General features: G+C 39.3%; 1 protein-coding gene across 9 annotated transcripts in view; it reads left to right on the top strand.

Moving 5' to 3' along the window:
* Positions 1 to 23,074, top strand: part of slc4a5b (solute carrier family 4 member 5b) — a 58,824-nt gene that overhangs the window by 12,488 nt on the left and 23,262 nt on the right. For 8 of the 9 annotated variants that reach the window (XR_004931561.1, XM_036140578.1, XM_036140576.1 and 5 more), the window contains 11 exons: positions 6,574 to 6,703; positions 8,204 to 8,364; positions 10,072 to 10,227; positions 10,419 to 10,526; positions 13,485 to 13,540; positions 17,968 to 18,125; positions 18,205 to 18,292; positions 18,387 to 18,541; positions 18,858 to 18,983; positions 20,775 to 20,949; positions 21,068 to 21,201. Coding sequence is in view for 8 of the 9 variants with exons in the window: in XM_036140578.1 (XP_035996471.1) it covers positions 6,574 to 6,703; positions 8,204 to 8,364; positions 10,072 to 10,227; positions 10,419 to 10,526; positions 13,485 to 13,540; positions 17,968 to 18,125; positions 18,205 to 18,292; positions 18,387 to 18,541; positions 18,858 to 18,983; positions 20,775 to 20,949; positions 21,068 to 21,201 (1,447 nt within the window). In the remaining variant the exon portion in view is untranslated. The remainder of the gene's footprint in view (positions 1 to 6,573; positions 6,704 to 8,203; positions 8,365 to 10,071; positions 10,228 to 10,418; positions 10,527 to 13,484; positions 13,541 to 17,967; positions 18,126 to 18,204; positions 18,293 to 18,386; positions 18,542 to 18,857; positions 18,984 to 20,774; positions 20,950 to 21,067; positions 21,202 to 23,074) is intronic. The other variant, XM_036140579.1, reaches the window with a different exon arrangement.

Here is a 23,074-nt window from a genome sequence, read left to right as displayed (position 1 = left end):
TGCTAAAGATCATTCCCGTATTAAACTTCTGGACTTTACAAAGACTGTATGTTAATATTACTGTGACCATACATGCTCATTATATTAAAGATGAACTACATTTTAGAAATGGAAATAGCTCTTTCTTAACTACTAAAAAACCTTATATTAAAGTATTTATTTATATCTTATGTGAGAAGGGAGCGTTTGTGTAGATTCCTAAAATATTGGGATTCTTGTACCTCACATTAGTTTGTTGTTCTGTGGTATACCACATTTATATGTCCTGGCTGTGCCTGATTTTATTATTATTTATTTTCCATATCTGAGGCCAAAAATGCAACTGTTACTTTTTACACATAACAAACAAAAGCTTTATTTTAATTGGTAAATTAGTTGCTTCCTTCTGGGTTAGGGTGAGGCACTTAGAGACACTGACATTTAGGAAAAAAAGATTTCAGGTCTGGGAAACGTCACACTTTGTCCACCAAAATCCTAGTGTGAAATCGGAAGCTCCCAATTTATACAGCATGGAAAAACTGCCACGTCACCATGATCAATATGACAGCACGAGTTCAGTATCTTGGAAAGCCTTTGCTATTCAATATAGTCTGTGACTGCATTTAGTGATGTCATTGTAGTCGGTCTAAATCAACTTAAGTTGATTTTTCTGGGTGCAAGATAATTTCAGTAGGACCAGTTTGTGTTCAGGTGAGTCCAGGATGCAGCTTGTTTTTGGGAAAAATAATGGATGTTGGGTTCTACACGTGCAGCCTGATAGAAACAGCACCGTGGAGGATGTTGCTAAAAGGTGCAGATATCTGCATCGGTGTCCATGGGTTGCATTATGGTAAAATACTCTTGATACAGAGGTGCTAGCTGAAGCTTTTAAGATACATATGCTTTCATTAAACTGAAATCTTGAAAGTGGAAGTCTTTGATCTTATTTTAATTTAGCAGGTCAGTACCAGACCTCCTTGTGAACAGCAAAACAAGCTTGCCTGGCCTACTAATCCACATCTGAGTTTTAAGGAAAATCTATGCTACATCATAATGTGGAGTATCAGACTGCCACCACCACAGACGTGAGCAGATGAAATCATGTTACACAGGAACAGAGACTCCTGTTGTGAAACTCTGCCAGTTTATATTCTCTAATTATATTTATCCTGTTATTCTTTTAATGGTGTTCTATTTATATTCAGAGCCTTGCAACAAAATCTTGCTCAAGTGTACATTGTGAACGTGCATCATAGTTGTCAACAGTGAGGAGACATGAAATATTTTAGAGCTTTTTGTCCTCAAAGCATGTTACTTAAAGTGGAACTGACCCCAAAATCAACATTTTTGCTGATAAACTGTATAAATTGGGTCTTAAGGGTACTACATTAATGCTACAGTGCATTTTTGTAATTTATTTGGTTAGTTTTATATTTGTCTTAAAACCGTCTTAGTGCTGCCCTCTTCGGGTATTGCAATTGAATTTTCCTACTGGTTCAAGCAGCACACACTTTTGTCACCATAGCTCTGTGTTTTGGGGGGTGAAAAATCCCATATCTCAGAAGACTGTTTTGTGGCAAAACCACCAGATTTTGTCGTGGTCACTCCATGTTTAATCAGGTCACTTTCTCTTATCTTGACCGCCCAAGCAAACAGCACTGCTTAAAACTTCCATGACCCATCCGTGTCTCTTGGAACCGCCCACTGTGGTGGCATTTCTCAAAATGTATCTAGGGCGGGGTTATGCCCTTACATCAGGGTGAGTTATGGGTTCGACACACGGGAAGTGACAGACGACAGCGACAGATGGGTGTCATCGCCATCACGGTGAAACCCAACACACAGGATACAACGGTGACGGCAGCATTTTGAATCACGCTCTAGGGTTGCTTGCCTCCCAGATATTTGATTGGTTATGGAATTAGTGTCATTTCCACATTTTCAAAGGAGTCCGTGACAGACAAGGATGACGAGTCAGAAGATTTAGCTGGAATTGACTGAAATCTTGCTTTTATGTCTACCCTACAAAAGAAAAAACAGCCTTGGATTCATGCCTTATCACGGACAATGAACAGCATGGAGAATATAATCATTTCATGGTGGACCTTAAGGCTGGTCCAGAAAAATTCACAGCCAGAGCAACCTTTGCCGCAACAAAAGTTGGACATTTTTCAACTTTGTTGTGTTTCATCACAAGCCCGTGTGTGCGGGACTACTTGTAGAAGCTCAAAATTTTACGGGCACAAATTTCACCTGTCGCTAGGCCGGAGGAGGGCAGGTGACTCTCGTCTCATTGCACAAGTTCCATAGGAAACAACTGGAGAGGGAGCGACTTCGCTTCTTGTGTGTCTAGCCCATTACACTTGAGGTATAGATAAATTAAGTTATTTAAGTATAGATAAATAAGGCTGGATCTACATTTAAATGTATAGAATATGATTTGGTTCTCTGGTCTGCACACATTATTTCCATGTGAAAAACAGGCCAACTTCTTTATTGAATCAGTCTATATAAGTTTGCAAACATCTCAAGCTTTTTAGGGAGGGGTTGATGTAAAGTCTTGTCATATCTCTTTACAAGCATTGGAAAATGTTAGCACGAAATTCTAGGTTAAATTCAATTTCATCGGATTTTATCACTAAAGCTACATGTTGGTAACCTGACTCTCGCTGGATGGATTTCGTTCCGCAGTGCTCCACACATCCATCTGGGATTCATCCATTGGACATGTATTTTAGAAGGTGGGGGCCTTATCAAAAATCCTTGCATATGATTGGATAAACCACTTGTCCTTCATCTTCACTGACGTGCTACAAGCTCTTGCCAAACCTGGTTGGGTGATGGGGCGAAAACATTATTTCCACTGTCAAAAACCTTCAACGCCGGTCTCTCGTGTCCTTTTAAATAATTAATATTCCATAGAGTTGACAACACTAATGAAATAGCAGCATCGATGTTACCGCTTGCTTCCTCACTGTGATTCGCCATTGTTGTCTGAATCCAAACAGTCGCTTCTCTGATACGTCACAGCTACAAAAATCCCGCCTGGCGATCCTGATTGGCTCGTCTATTTTATGTGGTATTGAAATCCGTCCCTTGGAGCGATTCCAGATGGATGTGAGGAGCCGTGTGGAGCTCTGCGGAACTACATCCATCTGGTGAGAGTCAGGTTGATATGTAGGTGTCATTTTTACATCACTGTGCGTATTAAGCCCTAAATGAAATATTTTGTCTTGGTTAACATAAATCAAAATTGCCTGGTTTAAGGCTCTCTATGTTTAGACTATGTATTAGTAGTATAAAGTAAATTAATAATATTTTTAGTTAATGTAAAAATAGAACCATTTTTTTTCTTTGGGCTAAAATTTAAAGGAATAGTGGTAAATATGACAAAATATTTACCCATTTTTACTAATGGAAACAACACAATTTAATCTAAGGTGTTAAGCTGTTTTGTGCTTTCAGTTGTGCCAGTCCTACCGTTTGTGGCACCAGAAACCTTCTGACTTTGTGGTTCTCTTTTATAGAACCTGTAACTTGCTTCATGGCTGTGGTTGTTCAAGGGGATTGGAAACAGCAATTGCTCTTGGGAACATTGTATTGAACTGAATACCGCTGTGTGCTGATGTTAAATAGATACAGTTTTTCATTATCACAAACTGTTACTGTTACACATGACAAGGATGACAAATGAGACCTGAACCATTTGTAAAAAAAAATATATGAATTAAAAAAATATATAATTACCTTCCTGCTTAAGGGGCATAAATGTTTCACCAGGAATCTTATATATTCTGGTGTTGATGAACACCCATCAGTGCACATGCACAGTTGTAGCATGCCAGTGAACTACAGCCTTCTGGCTCAGGATGTTAATGGAGATTGATCTGCCCAAAATAAAATGGAAAAAAAAGGTGTTGGGTGATGGATCTCACATGGTTGCCAGAAAGTTCAGAAAGGTTGCCATCATGAGATTAACTGTGTTGTTTTAATTAATGGCATGATGGTGCAATTGTCAGCATTGTAGCCTTGCAACAAAAAGGTCCTGGGTTCAAAGCCTTTGGTCCTTTTGCAAGGAGTTTGCATGTTCTCCCTGTAGATGCATGGGTTATCTCTGGGGTCTCCGGCTTCGTCCTACAGTCCTAAAACATGACTGTTAGGTTTATTGGTTGAATCCTGCAAGAATAAGAAAGTACAGTAGATGGGTGGATTTGTGTAGGTTATTATCCTTTTGGAGGAATAATGATCTGCAACTGAGGCTTTCCCATTCTGGCCAGCATGTTTTGCTCCAGGATGCTTATACACTTTGGCTTTTCATTTTTCTTAAGGCCGTTCTTTGCTGTGTTGAGCTTCTTAGATTTTTTTGTATGTGTTCTGTTCTTTGTGTATTAGTATGGATTCTTATTTTAATTTCATTCTTTAGCTATTAGCTCAGAAATCTTCCTTTGAGTCCTGTTTGGATCCGTGTTGTTGTAATTCTGGCTCGGCTGTCTGCACTCTCCCTCACTCTCCCCTGGCTCCCCAGTGATCTCTGTCGCTACCAGACCGCCTACATCTGTTGCTGCTCCTTTAAATGCGGGAGCTTTGTAGACACTGGTTGCCAGATTTTTTTAAACGCATTGTGTGAGTAGATATTCAGTGTTCTGCCCACATTGTTTTTGACCAAGTCTTGTTTCCTGGATTTCCCTGTTCGCATTGCCCTTGTTTGGCTTCTTTAGTCTAGACACGATTTAGACAATTCTCCCAGCCACAATTTTTGCCAAGTCCTTTTATATCTCCACCCTGTTTGTCTGTTTGAGGCTTTATTTATTAATCTTATTTAACCTTTTTAAGAGCAAAACCATGTCTGGTTCAAATATCAGGTTCTCCTTCAGTCTTAACATCACACCTGTATTTTAATCTCTCACTTTAGTACACACGTTCCCTCAGCTCCTAAGTTTAGTTCTTTGCCCAGCTGTAATGTTTTTACTGAGTTGTCTCACCTGGTTCGCATGTCATTCAATTACTTCCCAAGCCGTTAAAAGCAAGTCAGTTTCTTTACCCTCTTGTCAGATTCTTTCGCACCCTTACATACTGGTTGCCTGTCCTTCTGACCCTGTTGGTTAATTGTTCCTATCAGATGCTCTCTTGTGCTTTTGTGCCAAATCCATTTGTTTTATAAAGTTTTTTCCCCCCCCATGTGAGCAGAGACTGCCTTTCTGCTGTCTCCGCTGTGATCTGACTCCACAGCAATGCATGATGGTCTGATCAACCTTGGGTTGTATTTCATCTTGGCTCCATATTCTGGAAAATTACCTACAGTCTATAAACCTTACACTTTTATTGTTAGGAGCTGGAGTCACAGGAATAGAAAGCTACTTAGGGGTGGTCTTGTAGCATTTGTCTTCAACTTGTATATCTAGAAGCTTCTTTCTTAGCTCCTCAGACATATCTGGCCATTGCTTTCTCGTGCAGGTTGTCAAACCTACATAATAGACAAGTTGGAAAAGCAATGGAATAGTCCTTCCAGGCATATTGATTGGAGACACTGCTGTTGAGCAGTCAGACATTCATTGATTTGAATTGCTTTCAAAGTAACTGATAGTAATGTGACCCAGTGGTGGCTTGTCAATACAGGGCGCTCCACCACCTCCCTGTCAAAATTGCAGAAAAAAGTGTATACACAGCAAACATAAATCACAAAATGAAAAGTAATTATTACATCTGTGCTCTTTTGTGTGGGCCTCCTAGTTTTAATTGAAGGGACGCTGGACAAATGAGTGTGTATATATCTTTGTAACCTGTTGGCTTCCATGTGACTTCATGCTGGTCTCAAATTGGTTACTTATTCTTTTTAAGGATTTAGCTCTCTGCGCCCCTGGCTAACCAGCTCTGTTTGTGTTGTTCTTCAGCCAATAAGATTCATTTGTGATTACTGGCAATCAAAGTCACGCCCCCTGCAGCTCAGATGCTCATGTGTGAACGTCACCGAAACATAGGGAAGCAAACGGAAGAGTCTGACAACAAAAAGACAAGAGACAATGACGTTTTTATATAATTTATTTATAAAACAATAATTTTACAAAGCTTTTGCTGGATGAAAAACAAAATAAAAATTGTCACCAGCCGCCACTGGTCTGACCTGGCTTTCGTGTCAGATGGTCTAGAGGACCTAGTTTCTTGTTGCCAAGTTGAGAGTCTAGCCTGGCTGGCTTTGAAGCTCATCACTGCCTTGTAGAATCTGTGTGATCATGCTTACCTGTAGAAATATGACAAAAACCATCCAGCATCTCTTTAATTCTTGATTATTTCTTGCTTCCTCTCTTGCTATAAGTCTGAAGATTTCATACTCATGCAACCATTACCAATTTTAGATATAATGTATGTTTTTGAACAGTTGGCAGATAGATGATCTCTTAATTGCTTATATTGCTCTTTTTAATTATTGAAAAACTATGTTAGATAGTTATAAGGGGCCAACTCAGTGCACAAAGAGCATTTCATTAAAGTTTTAGAATAAACCCTGTCTACCATTTATGTTTGGCTGAACTATGCACTGATACGATCAGGTCGGCAAATATAATCTGAAACTGACCCGATCCTGTTCATCTGTAGTGTCCCCTGCTGCAGAGCGTCTTCGTCACATACTAGCTGAGGATGACGCCACGCCAACACCAACAATTTTCACTGAGATGGACACGCTACAACAAGATGGAGAAGAATTAGAGTGGAAAGAGTCTGCCAGGTACATTTGCACAAACATACATGCACAGGAAAGTACCAAGATAATTATTTATTTAGGATTCCAGGATGTCCTTTTATTTAAAGGTTTAAAGGTTAAAGATTCTATTTGATTTCCTGGGGTTGGTGAGTTAAAGCAATCTAACACTTTCCTGTCACTAAAGCAAAAAAAACAACAACTATGTAACAGTCTTGCTAACTAAAATTTTACCTTGGTAAAAAAAACATTATTCACATAGCACCCTAGGCCATAAGAGAGCTCCGAACAAAATGTTAGGAGTAGCGATGATGCCTTTTAGCCAACCTAAGACTATCTTTAGGAGGGAAGATGGTGGAAACAGAGACAGTTGATTGAGTGAGCCACCACCTAACATTGAAGCAAATGAGCACAGAAACGTCTTTACCAATCATACAATTAATAACATGTAGATAAGGTAAACTTTATCATCTTCACATGGGAAAATTATTGTTTTCAGCAGTCTGTAAATAAGGCGAGGCTCTAGTAACGTAATTTTATTATGGATAAATAAATAATAGGAAAATTAATGAATAATCATGTATAAAAATTGGAGAAATGTACAATGAATATAGTACAGAGGAATTTTATATTATCTGCAGAAATGCTCTCAATGCAGAACCATTTCTTTCAAGAAATGGAAAAAGTCGCAGAAGTGTATGTTTATAAATAGACAAGATAAAAGAGGTGAGAAAGTAGTTTCTGCATTGTATATGATGGTTTAGGTACCCAAAATGATCATGTAGAAGTTTGCTTGTATGATGTCTTCTTCTCTCTGGCTTTGAATTGCTGCACGGAGCACTTCTCACTTTCCAGGCTGGTGCGTAAAAGCAGAGAAAAAGGCAGTGATCTCTAATTCAAAGTCTGTCTATTTACGTTTCAATACCTCTTTACTCTTCTCCCAGAGCTGTGTGAAACAGAGGTGCCACTCCTCTCTGTTTTTCCACCTTTTTTTCTCCATTTTATGTTTGTCGTTTTGCCAAATACGACTTTATACAAGCAGGCAATCCCAGTAAAATGCTGACAGGTAAGTACACATTAATATCAATTAGATTAATTAGTAAAATTAGCAGCATGACAAGTAAACATTACAGTAAATCAAAATAATGATCAGGATGTAAATACGGTTCCTTCAAACATTTTGATGCTGTGTGACAATTATTACATTTTTGTTAAGTTTCATCATCATGGCACAGATTTTTTGATGCAGTTTAATTGGTTAATGCATCTCCTTTTTTGTACTGTCAACCAATCACAGTTCTTAAAAGACAGCGTCACACCTAGCAACGGAGTCAACCACGCCTCCACACTAAGGCAAAATTTATGCCTTACTCAGAGACACTCTCAGCAGCATCTGAATCACTCTTAAGCTAAGACTCCTAGGTAGGAACTGTTAGGCTAAGATAGAAGCTCTCTCTGAGGAGTTGGAGAAGCTTTGTGACTATAGGCACCGAACATTATGTAATGAGTTTTTCTTGCTGTCTTTAGGTGGGTGAAGTTTGAGGAGAAGGTAGAGGAGGGAGGAGAAAGATGGAGCAAGCCTCACGTCTCCACGCTGACCCTCCACAGCCTGTTTGAGCTCAGGACATGTCTGCAGACAGGAAGCATTCTGCTCGACTTGGAAGGTTACTCACTGCCACAGATTGTGGGTGAGTCTCACAAGACACGTCATTTAATTCTTAAAGTGATAGTTTGGATTTTTTTTTTCGGAAATTTAGCCAAGATTTTTCTCTCAACTTTCTTTTTTTATCATCACAATGACTCTAGAACTCTCCCTGAGCGTTAGAATCTCGGTCCCCATGATCTATAGTGTGGGGACTGAAAGTCTGTCCACGTGGCCTAATACAACTATTAGAAAGTATAATTCTATTATATGGCACTTGAAGCAATATAGCCCATCAAACACTCCCGCTGACAGGGAGGGGCAAACGGGTCCATTGTCCCAGGCCCAGGACAGAGGGGGGGGCCCAAAACTGACACTCTGACCATTAAAATACAGGCAAAGTTATTTTTCAGAAAATATTTGTGTGATAAATATTTAATATTAGAGTAACTAAATATATACATATATATCTGCAATAGATATATGTAATATGTTTTCTTTAAATAAGGGGCCATTAGAACTCCCCCCCACGCCATCATACAATGGTTTACCCATTAGGACAGGGGCTGGCTGCAACTTAGAAAGTTCGTTACGCTTTTAGATGTCCGGCGCACAGAAATGAAAAGAGGAGAGAAAAAGAGAAGATGACACTAAAGGCTTGAGGGATTTTATGAGTAAATATTTTTTTTAAAACTGAGGATGAGTCAGGAACAGGTCTAGGAGTGGAATTGCAGAGGAATGATGCTCATCCAGAGCCGCAGGTAAGAAGCAATGAGTTTATCAGTATGGTTTTAAAGTATAGCATCTGCTAGCTAGTGTAAGGGGGAAAACACCTTTTCTTTTACAGAAATACTTGAGTTTAGCGGCAAAAGAGCAGAAGGCAGAGAGAGGGCAGAGGTCCAGGTGCAATCTGAAAGAGCCAGCTGAGGCGGGGAGCTTGATGGACAGAGAGAAAGGAGGACAACGCAGCAGTTCTCCCGTCGCAACATGTGGCTTCGGGGAGGAGAGACAGCGTGTGTTTGAGGAGGCAGAGAAAGCCATCCCTACCGATGACAGAGAAGTGCGGTGCACGTGGTGGGGGGGGGGCTTGCTGCCTGATTGGATAGTCTGAGCATAGTGGCTCAGACACGGATCACACCGTTATTTTCAATGATCCCGCGTTATGCCCAACAAAAATGACTGATTCTGATTGAGTGAATGTTGTGCGTTTAACGGCAACAAGGAAGCCTTTCTCAGAGATGGCAAATTAGCCGCCAGCAGATTCAGAGGGTCTACCCACATTTATGAAGTGAAGTCATCTAAGACTTGTTTGGAGGACAAAAAAAATATTTCTGTAAACAGCAGATTATAGAATAAAATAAAAAGGCATATGAGATTAAAGTATACAGTTACGTTGACGTTTTTGGTGTGTGTGTGTGTGTGTGTGTGTGTGTGTGTGTGTGTGTGTGTGTGTGTGTGTGTCTGTGTGTGTTGGCAGGTATAGAGGGGGGCTCCAAAAAAACTGTTGTCCCGGGCCGTAGCAAAGCTGTCAACTGGCCTGCCATCAAATATTGCAAATATTGAAATACCGTGCAGCTCAACTTATTAAAAACAGTGAAGGACTCAGATAACGTCAAATATCACCTTAGTTTTAGAATCTATAAAGTAATAACTCAAAATATTCTGATATGGACTGTATAAGTGCATGTTTTCTTGTGAAAACATTGCTAACATGAAATAATCTGAATATTAAATGCATAACATTTTGTCTCAGAGGAGATTGTGGATCGCCAAATAGCAGATGGCCTCATTCATCCAGATCTGAAGGAGAAGATTATCTTTGTGTTGCTTAGAAAGCACCGTCACCAGACCAAGAAACCAATCCATCGTTCACTGGCAGACATGGGAAAGTCCTCCAACCCACCGTCTAGTAAGTATTTCTGCTGTGTGTTTTCCTTTTTTTCTTCCAAATCAGCAAATTCTCACTTGTAAGTGCTTGATAATTTCCATTCCTACTGCTTCCTTTGTTTTCTACCATCATGATCATCACCAGTTTCCCCTTTCCTAGCAAAATCAGCTCTTCTTTGCTCATTGTTTCCATATCTGCTCCTGATCTGTCAGACCGTAGTCCTCAGGTTAATCTGACTCGTAGTACTAGTTCAGCTTCTGGGATCCATCGCTCCACAGAAGACCTACGCTCTCGGCAGTCAAGCAGCCTTAGCCGCCTGCGTGAGTCTAAACACACCCATCAAACACATACATATGGCACATATATTCTAGGTATATATTCGGAAGAATATAAGTAACGGGGTATAGGATGCCATCCTTGCACAAATACCCTTGCACAACCCAATTCTACACATTCAATGGTTTGTATACTGTGACCTTCTCCTTCTCGCATTGTTTAAATTTCAATTGTTTTTTATAGTGTATTTTAAATCTATGTTTACTTTTAAATCTCTGCTGCACCTAAAACTGTAATCTAACTTTTACTGCAATTTACAAAGCTGTATGCAATGAAATTTCGTTCTGTACGCACTCTGTGCATACAAAATGACAAATAAAGTTGTCTAAGTTTAAGTCTAAGTCTAAGGATACGCATAAATTGTGCTGTTATTTACATAAATCATTGTGTTCAGTGTTATTTCACAGCATTTATTAAGTTGAATAGTGGCACATATGGCTTTCCATATGTCCACTACTTCGTCTATGCTTGTGCTGTAGAGAACCTTGAACACAACACCTTAGACACTTCTAAACCCTCCCATTCGTGCAATGGTTTGGTGTGGATTGCTACAGTTACTATCTTCCTCTACTAACTTTCTGTCATGACTCTTCAAAGAAGCAATGAAAATATATATTAACCAATTTATTATTTAACTGATTGCATGCAACTGTGGAAGCTTTGCTGCTACGATTTAGTGCGAATACATGTACTGTGACACCTCTAAAAAACACAGGTGCGGTAAAATTACCGCACCCCTGTTCAGAAGGTGCTTATAATGACCTGAAAAGAAATAAACCTTTCATTGCAAACCCATAATATCACACTGAAAAGAGAAATATGAATTCCAACCTTTAATTTGGTTACATTGGGGTGACAGTGGCGTAGAGGTTAGGGAGGTTGTCCTGAAATTGCCGGGTTGCCGGATTGATACCCCGCTCCGGCTGTCTCAGTTGATGTGTCCTTGGGCAAGACACTTCACCCTATTTGCCTGCTGGTGGTGGTCAGAGGGCCCGTTGGCGGTGATGTATGGCAGCTTTGCCTCTGTCAGTCTGCCCTAGGGCAGCTGTGGCTACCAACATTGCTCACCACCATCAGGGTGTGAATGGGTGATGAATTGTAGTGTGAAGCGCTTTGGGGTTGTCAGACTAGTTAAAGCGCTGTACAAGTACAAGCCATTTACATTTATTGAGTGAGAGGAAAAAAAGCCATCAGGAGAGAAGAATTATTTCAGCAACACCACTCGTGGACCAATTATTGTTACCACTGCTGTGAGTACTTTGCACAACCCCAATTTGCCAAGAGGACAGCAAAGTCTTCTCCTGGCATTCCTCAAAGACAACTGATTCACTGCTCTCCCAACAACTGTTAGGTGCATGTATATAGCACCTAACAGTTGTTAGGAGAGCTGGTGACAAGTAGCTGGTGACAAGTAGCAAAAACTTTGCTTCCCCTCCTCAACAGAGCTCCCTTATCCTCCTCCTCACTGAGCATGGTGAGGAGATAAATATGGATCACCATTGAGCCCGGTGTGTCAGATCATAGTTATACCTAAGGGAAGTCATGGGTTAAAAATTAAAGGTTCTTGAAAACTCTAATCAACTTTGGAAAGTAGAATTTTAATATAAAAGGTATCTTGGTTCTGTCTATTTTAAAAGGATTCAATTCAATCCAAAAATACTTTGTTTATCCCACAGGGAAATTAAAGACGTACTAACAGCTGTGCCACCAGTGATTTTGTTAAAGCCAATTACCTCATGACAAACATTTCAGAAATGTTCTCAAATGAAAGATTGGATTTTTCTAAAGTATTCAGGGTGAGATCTGTGTATACTTACCATGGTATAATCTCCTGGGCATAATTCATGTTAACATAAAGGTTTATTGGCCCTGTTGTGTGTAATTTTGCTGTTTTTTTTTGTGAACCCGTCTGGATTATTTGGGAATTGTCTAGGGCTCTCTGTGCTAAATTCTTGCTTGGTCTTGCTGGGTATCAAATCTGCATAAATTAAAAATGTGAGTAATTTATAATTGCTCACATTTATAAATCAGAATCCTGCATATGTATATACTTGTTTCCACTGTCACCTATTTAGCATCTGTTCTTTATTTAGCAGTCCGTCTGAAACTGAAAAAGTGATACACTAATCAACCGTTCCCCCAATAAAATACTGCAGGTTTATCTTTAACTAAATACTTTAAAAACAGGCATAAAGACAACATGGTGGAAATAAACCCACAAGGCTCTGTTCTCTGTAGTTATTCACTTAATCTCCATCTGGTATATAATGTTCTAATGTTCAAATTATAAATCTGACAATTTTGGTTTCAAATGATACTGTTAAAATGATAGACCCAGATTTTACTCCATTTGGCCACACGTTTTGGAACCTATTTTCCCATAAATTACAGAAGAGGTCTTAGATTTATTGAGGTCGGCCTTTTTGGCCCAGGACCTTTTCAACATACGTAAGTGCTTCATTTTGAAGATGTCGTGACTTTCTCTTTCGGGTCTATACAGACGTGCATGTCCATGTTTCATAACTTTGCTTTATTACTCAGATAAATATTTAGCAGTAACTACTACATGAATGCTGACTGAAACCTTAAAAAAGTTATTATTTTGTTTACTTAAAGGGTTCCCATGTGCCTTGCTGACAAAGTACCTTTTTAAACGTATTTATCTGTGTTGTTCTTACTTTATCAACCCTCCTGAGCCCCTAGGTTTAGCTCTTCTAATGTTTTCTGCTGTTTTGATCTCTATAGCATGGATGTGGTGGTTCGGGGTGCCTTGATTGCCTTTCTTTACCCAGATGTATTGGCTTGGTTTGTCATTGTTAAGGTCACAGAGCAGATGTATTTGTGTATGAATATTTCTATAAATGATGTAAACAGCTGTTGATCCTGTAACCTACATATTATATCTCTATGACACCAGAAATAAGCGTGCTCTTTTTCAACAGATCCTTCCCAAAGCCGAAGCATGAATGATATTTCAGACACGCCCAGCACAGACCAGGTGAATCTTGTTTTACATTATTGTGTAAAGGTAACTTGTGGACTTATTTAAGACTTTAACCTGTGCAGTTTTTCAATGTCTTTACATCCGATGTACTTTTCTAATTCCAGTTTTCATTTTCGGCCATTGCTGTTTGTGTCTTATCCTTTCTGCCACAACTCTAATACCAATCCCCCTTCTAAATGTTCAAAGATTTTACAAATAATAATCTGTAATGAACCAGAAAGCTGGAGACCCAATAATCCTGTCAGACACCAAGGAAGCTTTAAGAGATTTATTTTAAAATTAAGCTCCTAATGTAGGTGATTTGGAACGCACACAGGAACCACTGTAAAAAGGAGAAACAGGTTAGTGGCTGGGGGCAACTCAGTGAGGCTGAATGAGCACCGAACAATACTCACTAACCTTTGTTAATGACTGGGAGGTTATACTGTTCCTGACAAGTGGATCTGTGGGCTCCACAGTGATGATCTGAATCAGTGAACGACTGATTCACTTAGTGTCATTAGACTGCGGAACACAGGCAGTTGAGGAATCTGATGTCCTGTTTCATGCACAGGCAATATGGGGGGGAGGGGGGCTGAGGTCTCCAATAGGGGCTGAAGCAGTCGGGGAATCCAGAATCCAGGCTTGAGTCGGTAAACGGGAGGCAGCAAAATCAATTTTCTTCAAATAGTAAAGAATTGCTAACTGTCTTGAGAATTTCTAGCAGCACATTACTGGGTTTTAGCATTTGGATTAGCTGGAGACCGTAATTGGGACTGATTCCAATGAGTCAGTGTTGTGTTCATGGTAATGAGAGAGACTAAGCACCACAGCACTGTTTATCTCTCTGTTTGTAAAAGATTAGAGATGACAGTGGAGCTTTAGAACCTAGTTTTGCTGTTGTTCCTAAAGTCGGTTTGTAAATATCATAGGCCTAAAAGTGTAGTTCCATCAAATAGGAAAAAGATGTTTGGATTTTTGGGAAATGTACACAAATGTGTAAAATAAATAGATTGGCGAAGGGGTGGAGGTGGGGGGGTATTAATCTTTAACTCAGCCGTTCAGGGTTCAGTTCTCTATCTTCAGACTCTAGCGGCATGTCTTCCTCCCTTCCCTCTCTGCCTGTTTTCTGTCTGAAATACTGCCAGTAAAAGCTATGACTGCCACAAAATACACAGCCTTTGATCAAATTAAACCCCCAAAATAAGTTTACTCCTTTTTTCAAGAGGGTGCACTCATTTAGCTGGACAATTATAAGTCCTAACTATAAAGAGAAGCTTTCAAATGAAAACATCTCATTAGATTGTAATTAATATTTCATGCCATCCAAGGTATGTATTGGTGTTTTTAGGGTTTGTGTTTTATGTCAGAAGTAAAGTCCTTCTTAAAGGAGCGATAAGCGAAATTTCAATATTTCAGATACGACTAAAAAATTGTGTAGAACTAAAGTGGCTTTTTAGATGGACTATGTATGGGGGACCGTTTAGGACAGAAACTATTTTTCCTCTCACATACACCAATAAAACCATGCACACACCTCAAAAGACACACACTCAACAAAACTGTTTTTTCCTCTTAAACACTACTACGACATGCACACACCACAGTAGTTTCTGTCCTAAACGGCATCCCATAACTATGGTCTGATGTTACACATCATCTCTGTGTGTTATTCTCCAGTCTCTTGTTTACAAACTGGCCCGGCCGCGCATGCATGTACGTGTTATGATTATGAAGCGCCAAAGTGGCCAAAAGCTGGACGAACCATGTCAGACTGATCAGGGGAAAGTGTGCATGAGACTGAATGAGTTGTGTGCGCGGCTGAATTAGTTGCATGTGCGACCGCATGAAACTGCGTGCGAAACTGAATGAAAGTACGCGTGATTGAATGATAGAATTATGTTTATTTTTCTCAACAAATTAAACTTTATTTTCTGTATTTCATGGTGGATCCAGTCTGTTGCATTACTGCCCTCTTGAGACCAAAGCTTTTGCCTACATTTCAAATTCTATTAAGAATTACAGAGCCCTTGTATAACTCTAAATTTTTATAAATTCTTTTGAAATAACAAAAAAGTTTTTGTTGTAAAATGTTTTGTTTATTCCAGACTTACAGACTGCAAGAGGCTTATCCAAAATTAACTAATGACCATAATAAAGCACAGTACCATTAAATTGATAACTGTATCAGTAAAAGACAAAATAAACCTAATTAATTTAAGACTGATCAAACTCCTCAACACCGATTATAAAATAATAATATGTTATATTAGTAATAATCAAGATTTTTATCTTCTTGTTGGATTTAAAGCTGGGACATCTATTCATTTTCCAAACACAAACATTAGCTTTGGCATAGCTTTTTTTGTATATAATCCACATGCTGCATACAGACATGGAGAGTTGTGTTTCTGTAGTGAAGGGAACTTTTCCTTGATTAAAAGTAAAAAGGAATTAGACAAGGATGTACTGCTTTACTTCCCCTTTTCGTCAGAGAATCTCCAATGTTTGTGGTTTTCAATCAGAATATCAATATAAGTCAACTAGCTGACAAACTAGCTGAGAAAACAAGAAAACATATCAAATAAGCACCAGATCATTCAAAAAAAGGTAAAAAACAAAGCAACTGGACTTTTGTTGTTTTTTTCTTACATGGACCCTCTTAGTCTGATCACTGTTGTAGATGTTAAATGTGATCTGGGATTTCTTCTAATTTTTCACCATTTATCTGACTATAATGATGTGATAGTAATAACTTGTATTGTATTTGCAATTTAACTGCTACTTTCATGAGTTTATTATATTTAACAAAAATAAATATCAACAGCACTTCAAGGATTTCCAATTGTCCCAGAGGATTGTTTGTTTTATAACCAGCAAAAATCATGTGGTGTGGGTGTGATACACTGGGAACTATCTGGACACAATCTTCAAAGCAAACAACAATGAAGGCGGCACATGTGACCCACTGAGCCATAGAAAGTATTTGTTATGAAAAGCTGGCTTTGGACCTCTGAATTTTCTTTGTTCTTGTTAGATTTCACACTTATGGGCTAAAGTAGTTGGCATGTTAACAGTTACTCGCAGCAGAATTTAAAAAGTACACAAATAAATGCCCAGTGGTATCACAGGAAACAGTAAGGAGAAAGTGTGTACTTGTGTGTACACACAGTGTACTCTGTGTGTGTGTGTGTGTGTGTGTGTGTGTGTGTGTGTGTGTGTGTTAGCTTTTTGGGACCAAGATGCAGAGACAGGGAGTGAAAGAGGACCAGCTGGTGTATTGACTCTGAAAGCAGCATTAACAGATTATGTAGAGATTTGAATGAAAGCGCCCACTGGTCCACTGCCATGTGTTTTTGGCTAATAAGGAGGGGTACACAAAAACAAAGCTGTAGCACAAAGCTACAAGATAAAAAAAAAAAAAAAAAAAAAAAAAAAAAAAAAATTCATGCATGTTTGCAATTGTTAAAAAAAAACACAAAAGCAGGCAAAGTCTAAGAATTGAACAGCATAATACAGTGGCCCTGAGGTGCAAAGCACTACAACATTAACGAACGAAATAAGATAACACAAGAAAAGTTAAAAGAGCTACTTGGTGAATAGCTGGCTGGTGATTGTAGGAATGAATGAAGAGGTTAGGTCTTTTGTTGAATGATCAACCAATCAGTTCACAGGACAAGTAAGGTTAAATACAGCTTATTCATAAAAGATAGACCCCATACGGCTTGTAGTACCACGTTTAAGTGCAAACTATGCATCATTTATTTGCAGGATGACAATATGTCAGCCAATAGGTTTTAAATCTGTGCATCATTCTTTCCAACTTCCGTGGAGAAAAAAATAAAAGAAGACTGATTATTTTGTAGTTTGTTTCTTTTGTTCTAATAACACAAAAGAAAAATTTCTTGCTTTTCATATGTTTAGTTTCAGGCTGAAATCAGAAATATTAAAAAGGAAGAACAGGCTAGAGGACAAATTTTGATTTGAATATAAAACTAGTCGTGAAGAATCTAATTTCAGAGCACTGTAAACCATGTCTATATGTAAGTCAGAACGGTTTTCAATAAGTGTTCAATCATTTGGTGTGTGATTTACATTCTCACACACAGAGCTACTTCAGGGGTCATGTAAACTAAATAAATATTAAGAAAAAAAGCTTTAATTTTTTTAGGTATCAGATTTGAAAAACTAATAACAAAATAACCACTTTTCTCAGTTTTCAAATGGAAAGAGCAAATGATACAGTGATTTTCTTACCTTTGGAAACTGCTTTGAGTTACACATCTGACTGACAACAACAGGTGATTTGTGATCAATGTACTCAAGAACTGGGCAGAACTTGGGCCAGAACCTCAAAAAGTGTTACTGTTAACTAACATGCCACCTTCTTCATGGTGAAAAACACTCCCCATCACTATTCATTTCTTTTTTCCTTCTTACAGCTGAAGAATAAATTCATGAAGAAGATTCCTCGTGATGCAGAAGCTTCCAATGTCCTGATTGGAGAAGTGGACTTTCTGGACAAGCCGTTTGTCTCCTTTGTACGCTTGGCTCAAGCCACGACTCTGGGAGGCCTCACTGAGGTCCCTGTTCCAACCCGGTAGGAATCGTTCCTGTCTCTAACATCACTCCAACAAATGTTTTGGGGTTATGATCCACTCTAAATTCTCCTTCATCAGGTTTCTCTTCATCCTGCTGGGTCCTCAAGGCAAAACTAAGTCCTATAATGAAATCGGCAGAGCCATTGCTACTCTGATGGTGGATGATGTAAGAGGCTAAGCACCAGCACCTATGGTGGTCAGGCATTCTTTGCAATCCAATTTGATTTACTGGTCTGACCTCAGCCTTTTGTCCGGATCAGCTATTCAGTGATGTTGCCTACAAAGCACGGGACCGAGATGACCTGATTGCAGGAGTTGACGAGTTCCTGGATGAGGTCATTGTCCTTCCTCCAGGGGAATGGGACCCCAAAATACGCATTGAACCTCCAAAGAAGGTCCCTTCAGCAGAAATGAGGCAAGTTCCCGGAGTATTGTTTCTATAACAATGTATTGAACCTCATAGGTTAAACGGTAGCATGTTCTTGTGAGGAAACTACCTGTTTTAGTCATTGTACGTATTGGACCTTTGCGTCGATTCCCATGATCTGTGGAGTTTATGCCGTGTAGTGTATGTATGCACAATTACCTTTTTGATGAGGCAAAGGAACATCTACATATTTACTATGGAGCAAAGTGGTTCTACTGTTGTGTTTAACTCTTGCAGTCTATCTTGTTATGTTTAACAGACTATTGTGTTGAATAAGATTTTACCAACTAATACTTTATTACAGGAAGTCAGTACTCAACCTAAACGAGTTGGGTCAGATGAACGGCTCAGCTGGTGGAGCCGCTGGTGGAGAAGATGATGAACTTCCCATTCAGCATGAATTGGGAGAGGAGCTAAAATTCACAGGGAGGTATGCAAAAGCTATAAAAAAATATGTTATTATGTGCCTTGAATGTCTGCAACACATAGCCAAACTAGAGATACTTAAACATGATAAAGCTAGAAAAAGTGCATTTAAGGCAAACCAACACAGTCCAAAAGATTTCCAAACATACTGCCAGGGTGCCTTGAGAAACAATGAAATAGAACATGAGCAGTGATTAAGTAACATCAATATGTTACACCGAGTAAGTTAAACCAAGTACAAACAGCATGACAGACATACATACAGGGCATCTGCAACTTTATTGTCCAGCCTTACAGCCTTATTCAGAATTGCTCAAATCGATGAAGCTTTTGCAGGTTGAGGAAAAAAATGCAATATCCTTAGATCGGCTCCATCATCTAGTGGGGGGTGGGGTGCTGTTGACTTTGTCCTGTGAAATGGGTCTGGCACCACAGTCTGTGGCCCTCGCTGGGGTGAGGCTCTGGAGGTCTCGAGGATGACCTCCGGTGGCTGCATGCAATGTTCTTGGGTGGGTCTGTGTTGGCAGACCCGGGTTACTGGCCTGGTAGTTGTGCTGCTCCGGGGTGGGTATGGGGGGGCTTTGGGTTCCTGGTGGTGTAGCACCCTTGAGCGCGAGTCCTGACAGGGCCTTGGGGGCTAGGGCTATGGTGAGTATGTTGCTAGAGTTCTGGGTCGATACGTGCTCCTGTGTCCAGTCCTACCCGGACACTTTGATGCGTTGGCAGGCATTGGGGCTTTTTAAGCAGGTGGGAAGTTGGGTTTTCAACATCTCTTTGCAGGTGCTCTCCCATTTAGGGAGTGCATTCTGCTGGTGGGAGTGTGGCGTGTGTGTGTGTGTTGGGGGGGGGGGGGGGATTCAGGCTTTTGTAAAACCTGGGATTTTCAAAAGCCCAGGTAGCGTTTCCCTGGGGGATTTCACCTTCTCTGGGCTTTACTTTCACAGGAAAAAGGTCCTGGTCTGAGGTATAACCACTCAAGAAGCCTGGGGCTTTGTTCAGTGGGTAAAGTTGTGCGCTGCAAGGCTAAACAGGGCACACTGACAGAAGACGTCAGAGTAGGAGACGAACTATCAGTACACTATCATGATAGACGATCGGTGTATATAACCTTATTTCATCATTATCAAACAGTTTTTGGTCTTATTTATAGGCACATAACGTGGCTAGTTACCTTTAAGGCAATAATTCATCTTCAACATGACAATGGCCCCTAAATACACAGCTAAGATTGAGAGCAATATTTGCATGACCTTGAGTGGACCAGCTAGAGTCTGCACTAAAATCCAATTTTGAACATCTCTGGGAAGATCTAAAAATGTCCAACTACCAAAACTGCCTTTCCAACTTGACTGTGGCAGAAAGGCGAGAAGAATGGGAGACAAGACCCAGATGTGCCAAGCTTGTAGAGACATGTCCAAGAAAACTCGAGGCTAACAACTGCTGCCAAAGGGGTGTTAGCAAAATATTGAGCGAATGATTAATACTCATATACATGTGATATTTTTGTTATGGGATTTTTTTGTCAGAAAAATACGCTGTCATCATGTGGTACAAACTCTGTACAAACTCTACAAAACAATTGAATAACTTGGATATACTGTAATGTCTAAAACAATATTAAAAACCAAAGTTATATCATAAACTGTAAGAAATTGCAGATGCACCAACTTATTCTGGAGCTCCAGGTTAATGCGAAAATATACAACAAAAGAGCATCTCAATGAATAGACTGCCCCATACTGCACTCGTGTTAAGTGTCTGGCAAACTTTGTCTTGTATATACAATGTTTTACAGATTTTGCGGTGGATTGTGGCTGGACATCAAAAGGAAGATCCCATTTTACTGTAGTGATATCTATGATGGCTTCCATATCCAATCCATCTCTGCAGTGCTCTTTATCTACCTGGGCTGCATTACCAATGCAATTACCTTTGGTGGACTGCTGGGAGATGCTACGGACAACTACCAGGTCTTCGAAAATATGGCAAAATGTCTAATTTACATTTAAGCTAACTTGCAGCTGTATATTTCACTAACTGTAGCATGTGTTCAAAGATCTATCCATCCCTCTTGTCTCATTCCTGTAGGGAGTGATGGAGAGTTTTCTTGGCACTGCTTTAGCAGGAACCATCTTCTGTTTGTTTGGTGGACAGCCTCTCATCATTCTCAGCTCAACTGGACCCATTCTCATCTTTGAAAAACTGCTTTACGAGTTCAGCAAGTGAGACAGAGGCTGAATAATACTTTGTTTCGTTCACTTGGTTTATTAGAATGTTATCTTGGGACCACATTGAAACATAAAGAAATACTGTAGGAGCTACATAAGGAAATAATTAAACAAACCAGAAGGCGAGTCTTCCTGTAGTTGTAGGATGCCCAAATTAAGAGAAAAACTCAACACACTTTTCTATTTTATCTAACCAAATCAAAATCTTTTGAAAAAGCAATGGAAAAAATATGATCTCATTAGAATCAGCACTTTTTTAGACATTAAATTTATAGCCAATTTGTTATCCTTCAAAATTATGTATGTATTTATTTTTCTTAAATTCAATTCATCAGCAAAATATCACGTCTGAAACTTTGTCTGCACCCAATGCGCTGGTGTGTCAAATTAGCGTAATTTCATTGGCTAAAAGCCACTCCACTTGGTCTAGTGCTAATTGCTTTGGCTAGAGTCACTAGAAGGTCAACACATTTGCAGGCCAATTTTTACTGCTGAATTTGTACAGGTAAAAGTTTGACTGGTAAATTTAATGCAAAAAAAGAAATTCCAGACAATTGCACCGGATAAAATTCAGCATTATAAATTCAATATTTATTTCTGCTTCTAATGAGACTCTGTTTCTACCATGCAAAGAGACTAGCAGTCTTGATGAAAAGATCATTTAGAAATAATCTCCCATCCAGAACCTACACAACGTTTTAGAGGATAAAGGAGAGGAAGAGCTAATTTAGAGGAGGGAATGGCCACTAATGGAATGAGGGTCTTGAATCATCGTTTACTGAAAAGTGTTTTATAAATAAACTAGCCTTGCCTTGCCTTGGCCTGTTGGAGGTACGGTGGGACAAAACTGCACACAGTCACAACCAAAGGCAAAGCAGGAGACTTTGGATGTCTACTTTTCAACAAAAACCTTTAACAACATAACTGAAGTGACTGTTTAGGATCACATGAGCTCATTTTATCTCTACAGCGCCGTCATAAACTGTTTGCTCCTTCACAGATTTATTTTGGTTTGCGGTGATTCCACACAAATTATTCAGATCATGAAACTATTTTTAATATCACACAAATATAACCTGAATAAATACTAAATTCAGTTTTAGATGATGATTTCATTTATTTAGAGGGGGAAGCTATCCAAGCTAGGATGGTCTAATGGGAAAAAAGAATTTCCCCTAAAGCTTAATTGGCTTTGCCACTTGACAGCAAGTTCTGACACCAAGAGTTTGTCAATGAGTGGTTAGCATCTCAGTGGAGGAATTTTGGCCCACTCTTATTTGCAGATTTATATAAATGTAGCTACACAGACAGGTTTCCAAGAATGAAAAGCCTATTTAAGGTTTCAATCAGATAAAAATCCAAATTAGGTGTGTCTCAGATCGTTGCTCTACTGGATAGAGTACCTGCATTTCCACGGCTGCAATGAAATCATCATTCGAAGAATGTTTTTTGTATTTACTCACGCTATCTTTATTTGACGTCACACTGCATTTAATGATCTGAAACATTTAACTGTGACAAGAAAAAAGCAAAACTAAGGGAGCAAATGGTTTTTCACAGCAGTCACAGGTTTATTGACCAACAAAGTTTAAAACCAACTCATGAAGTGGACTGCTCTCTACTGGATCTAAAACTTTATTTTAAAAGTCAGACACTCTATAGCTCAAAGGTGTTACACTCAATCTGTTGGTTGAAATCAGTCAATTTTTCCTTGATTGGCTCTGACCTGAGGTCGACTGCTCTAGTACCAATAATATATATTTTTTTTCTTCAGGAAAATCTTGATACTTAAAACTCAAAATTTTTGGTCTGTAAATGCATCAACATATGGCCTGTTCTTTGATGCACTTCGTTTTGAAATTAATAA

The sequence above is a fragment of the Fundulus heteroclitus genome, chromosome 8 (assembly GCF_011125445.2).
Source record: "Fundulus heteroclitus isolate FHET01 chromosome 8, MU-UCD_Fhet_4.1, whole genome shotgun sequence".
NCBI lineage: Eukaryota > Metazoa > Chordata > Actinopteri > Cyprinodontiformes > Fundulidae > Fundulus > Fundulus heteroclitus.
This window is presented reverse-complemented; position numbering and strand designations above follow the sequence as displayed.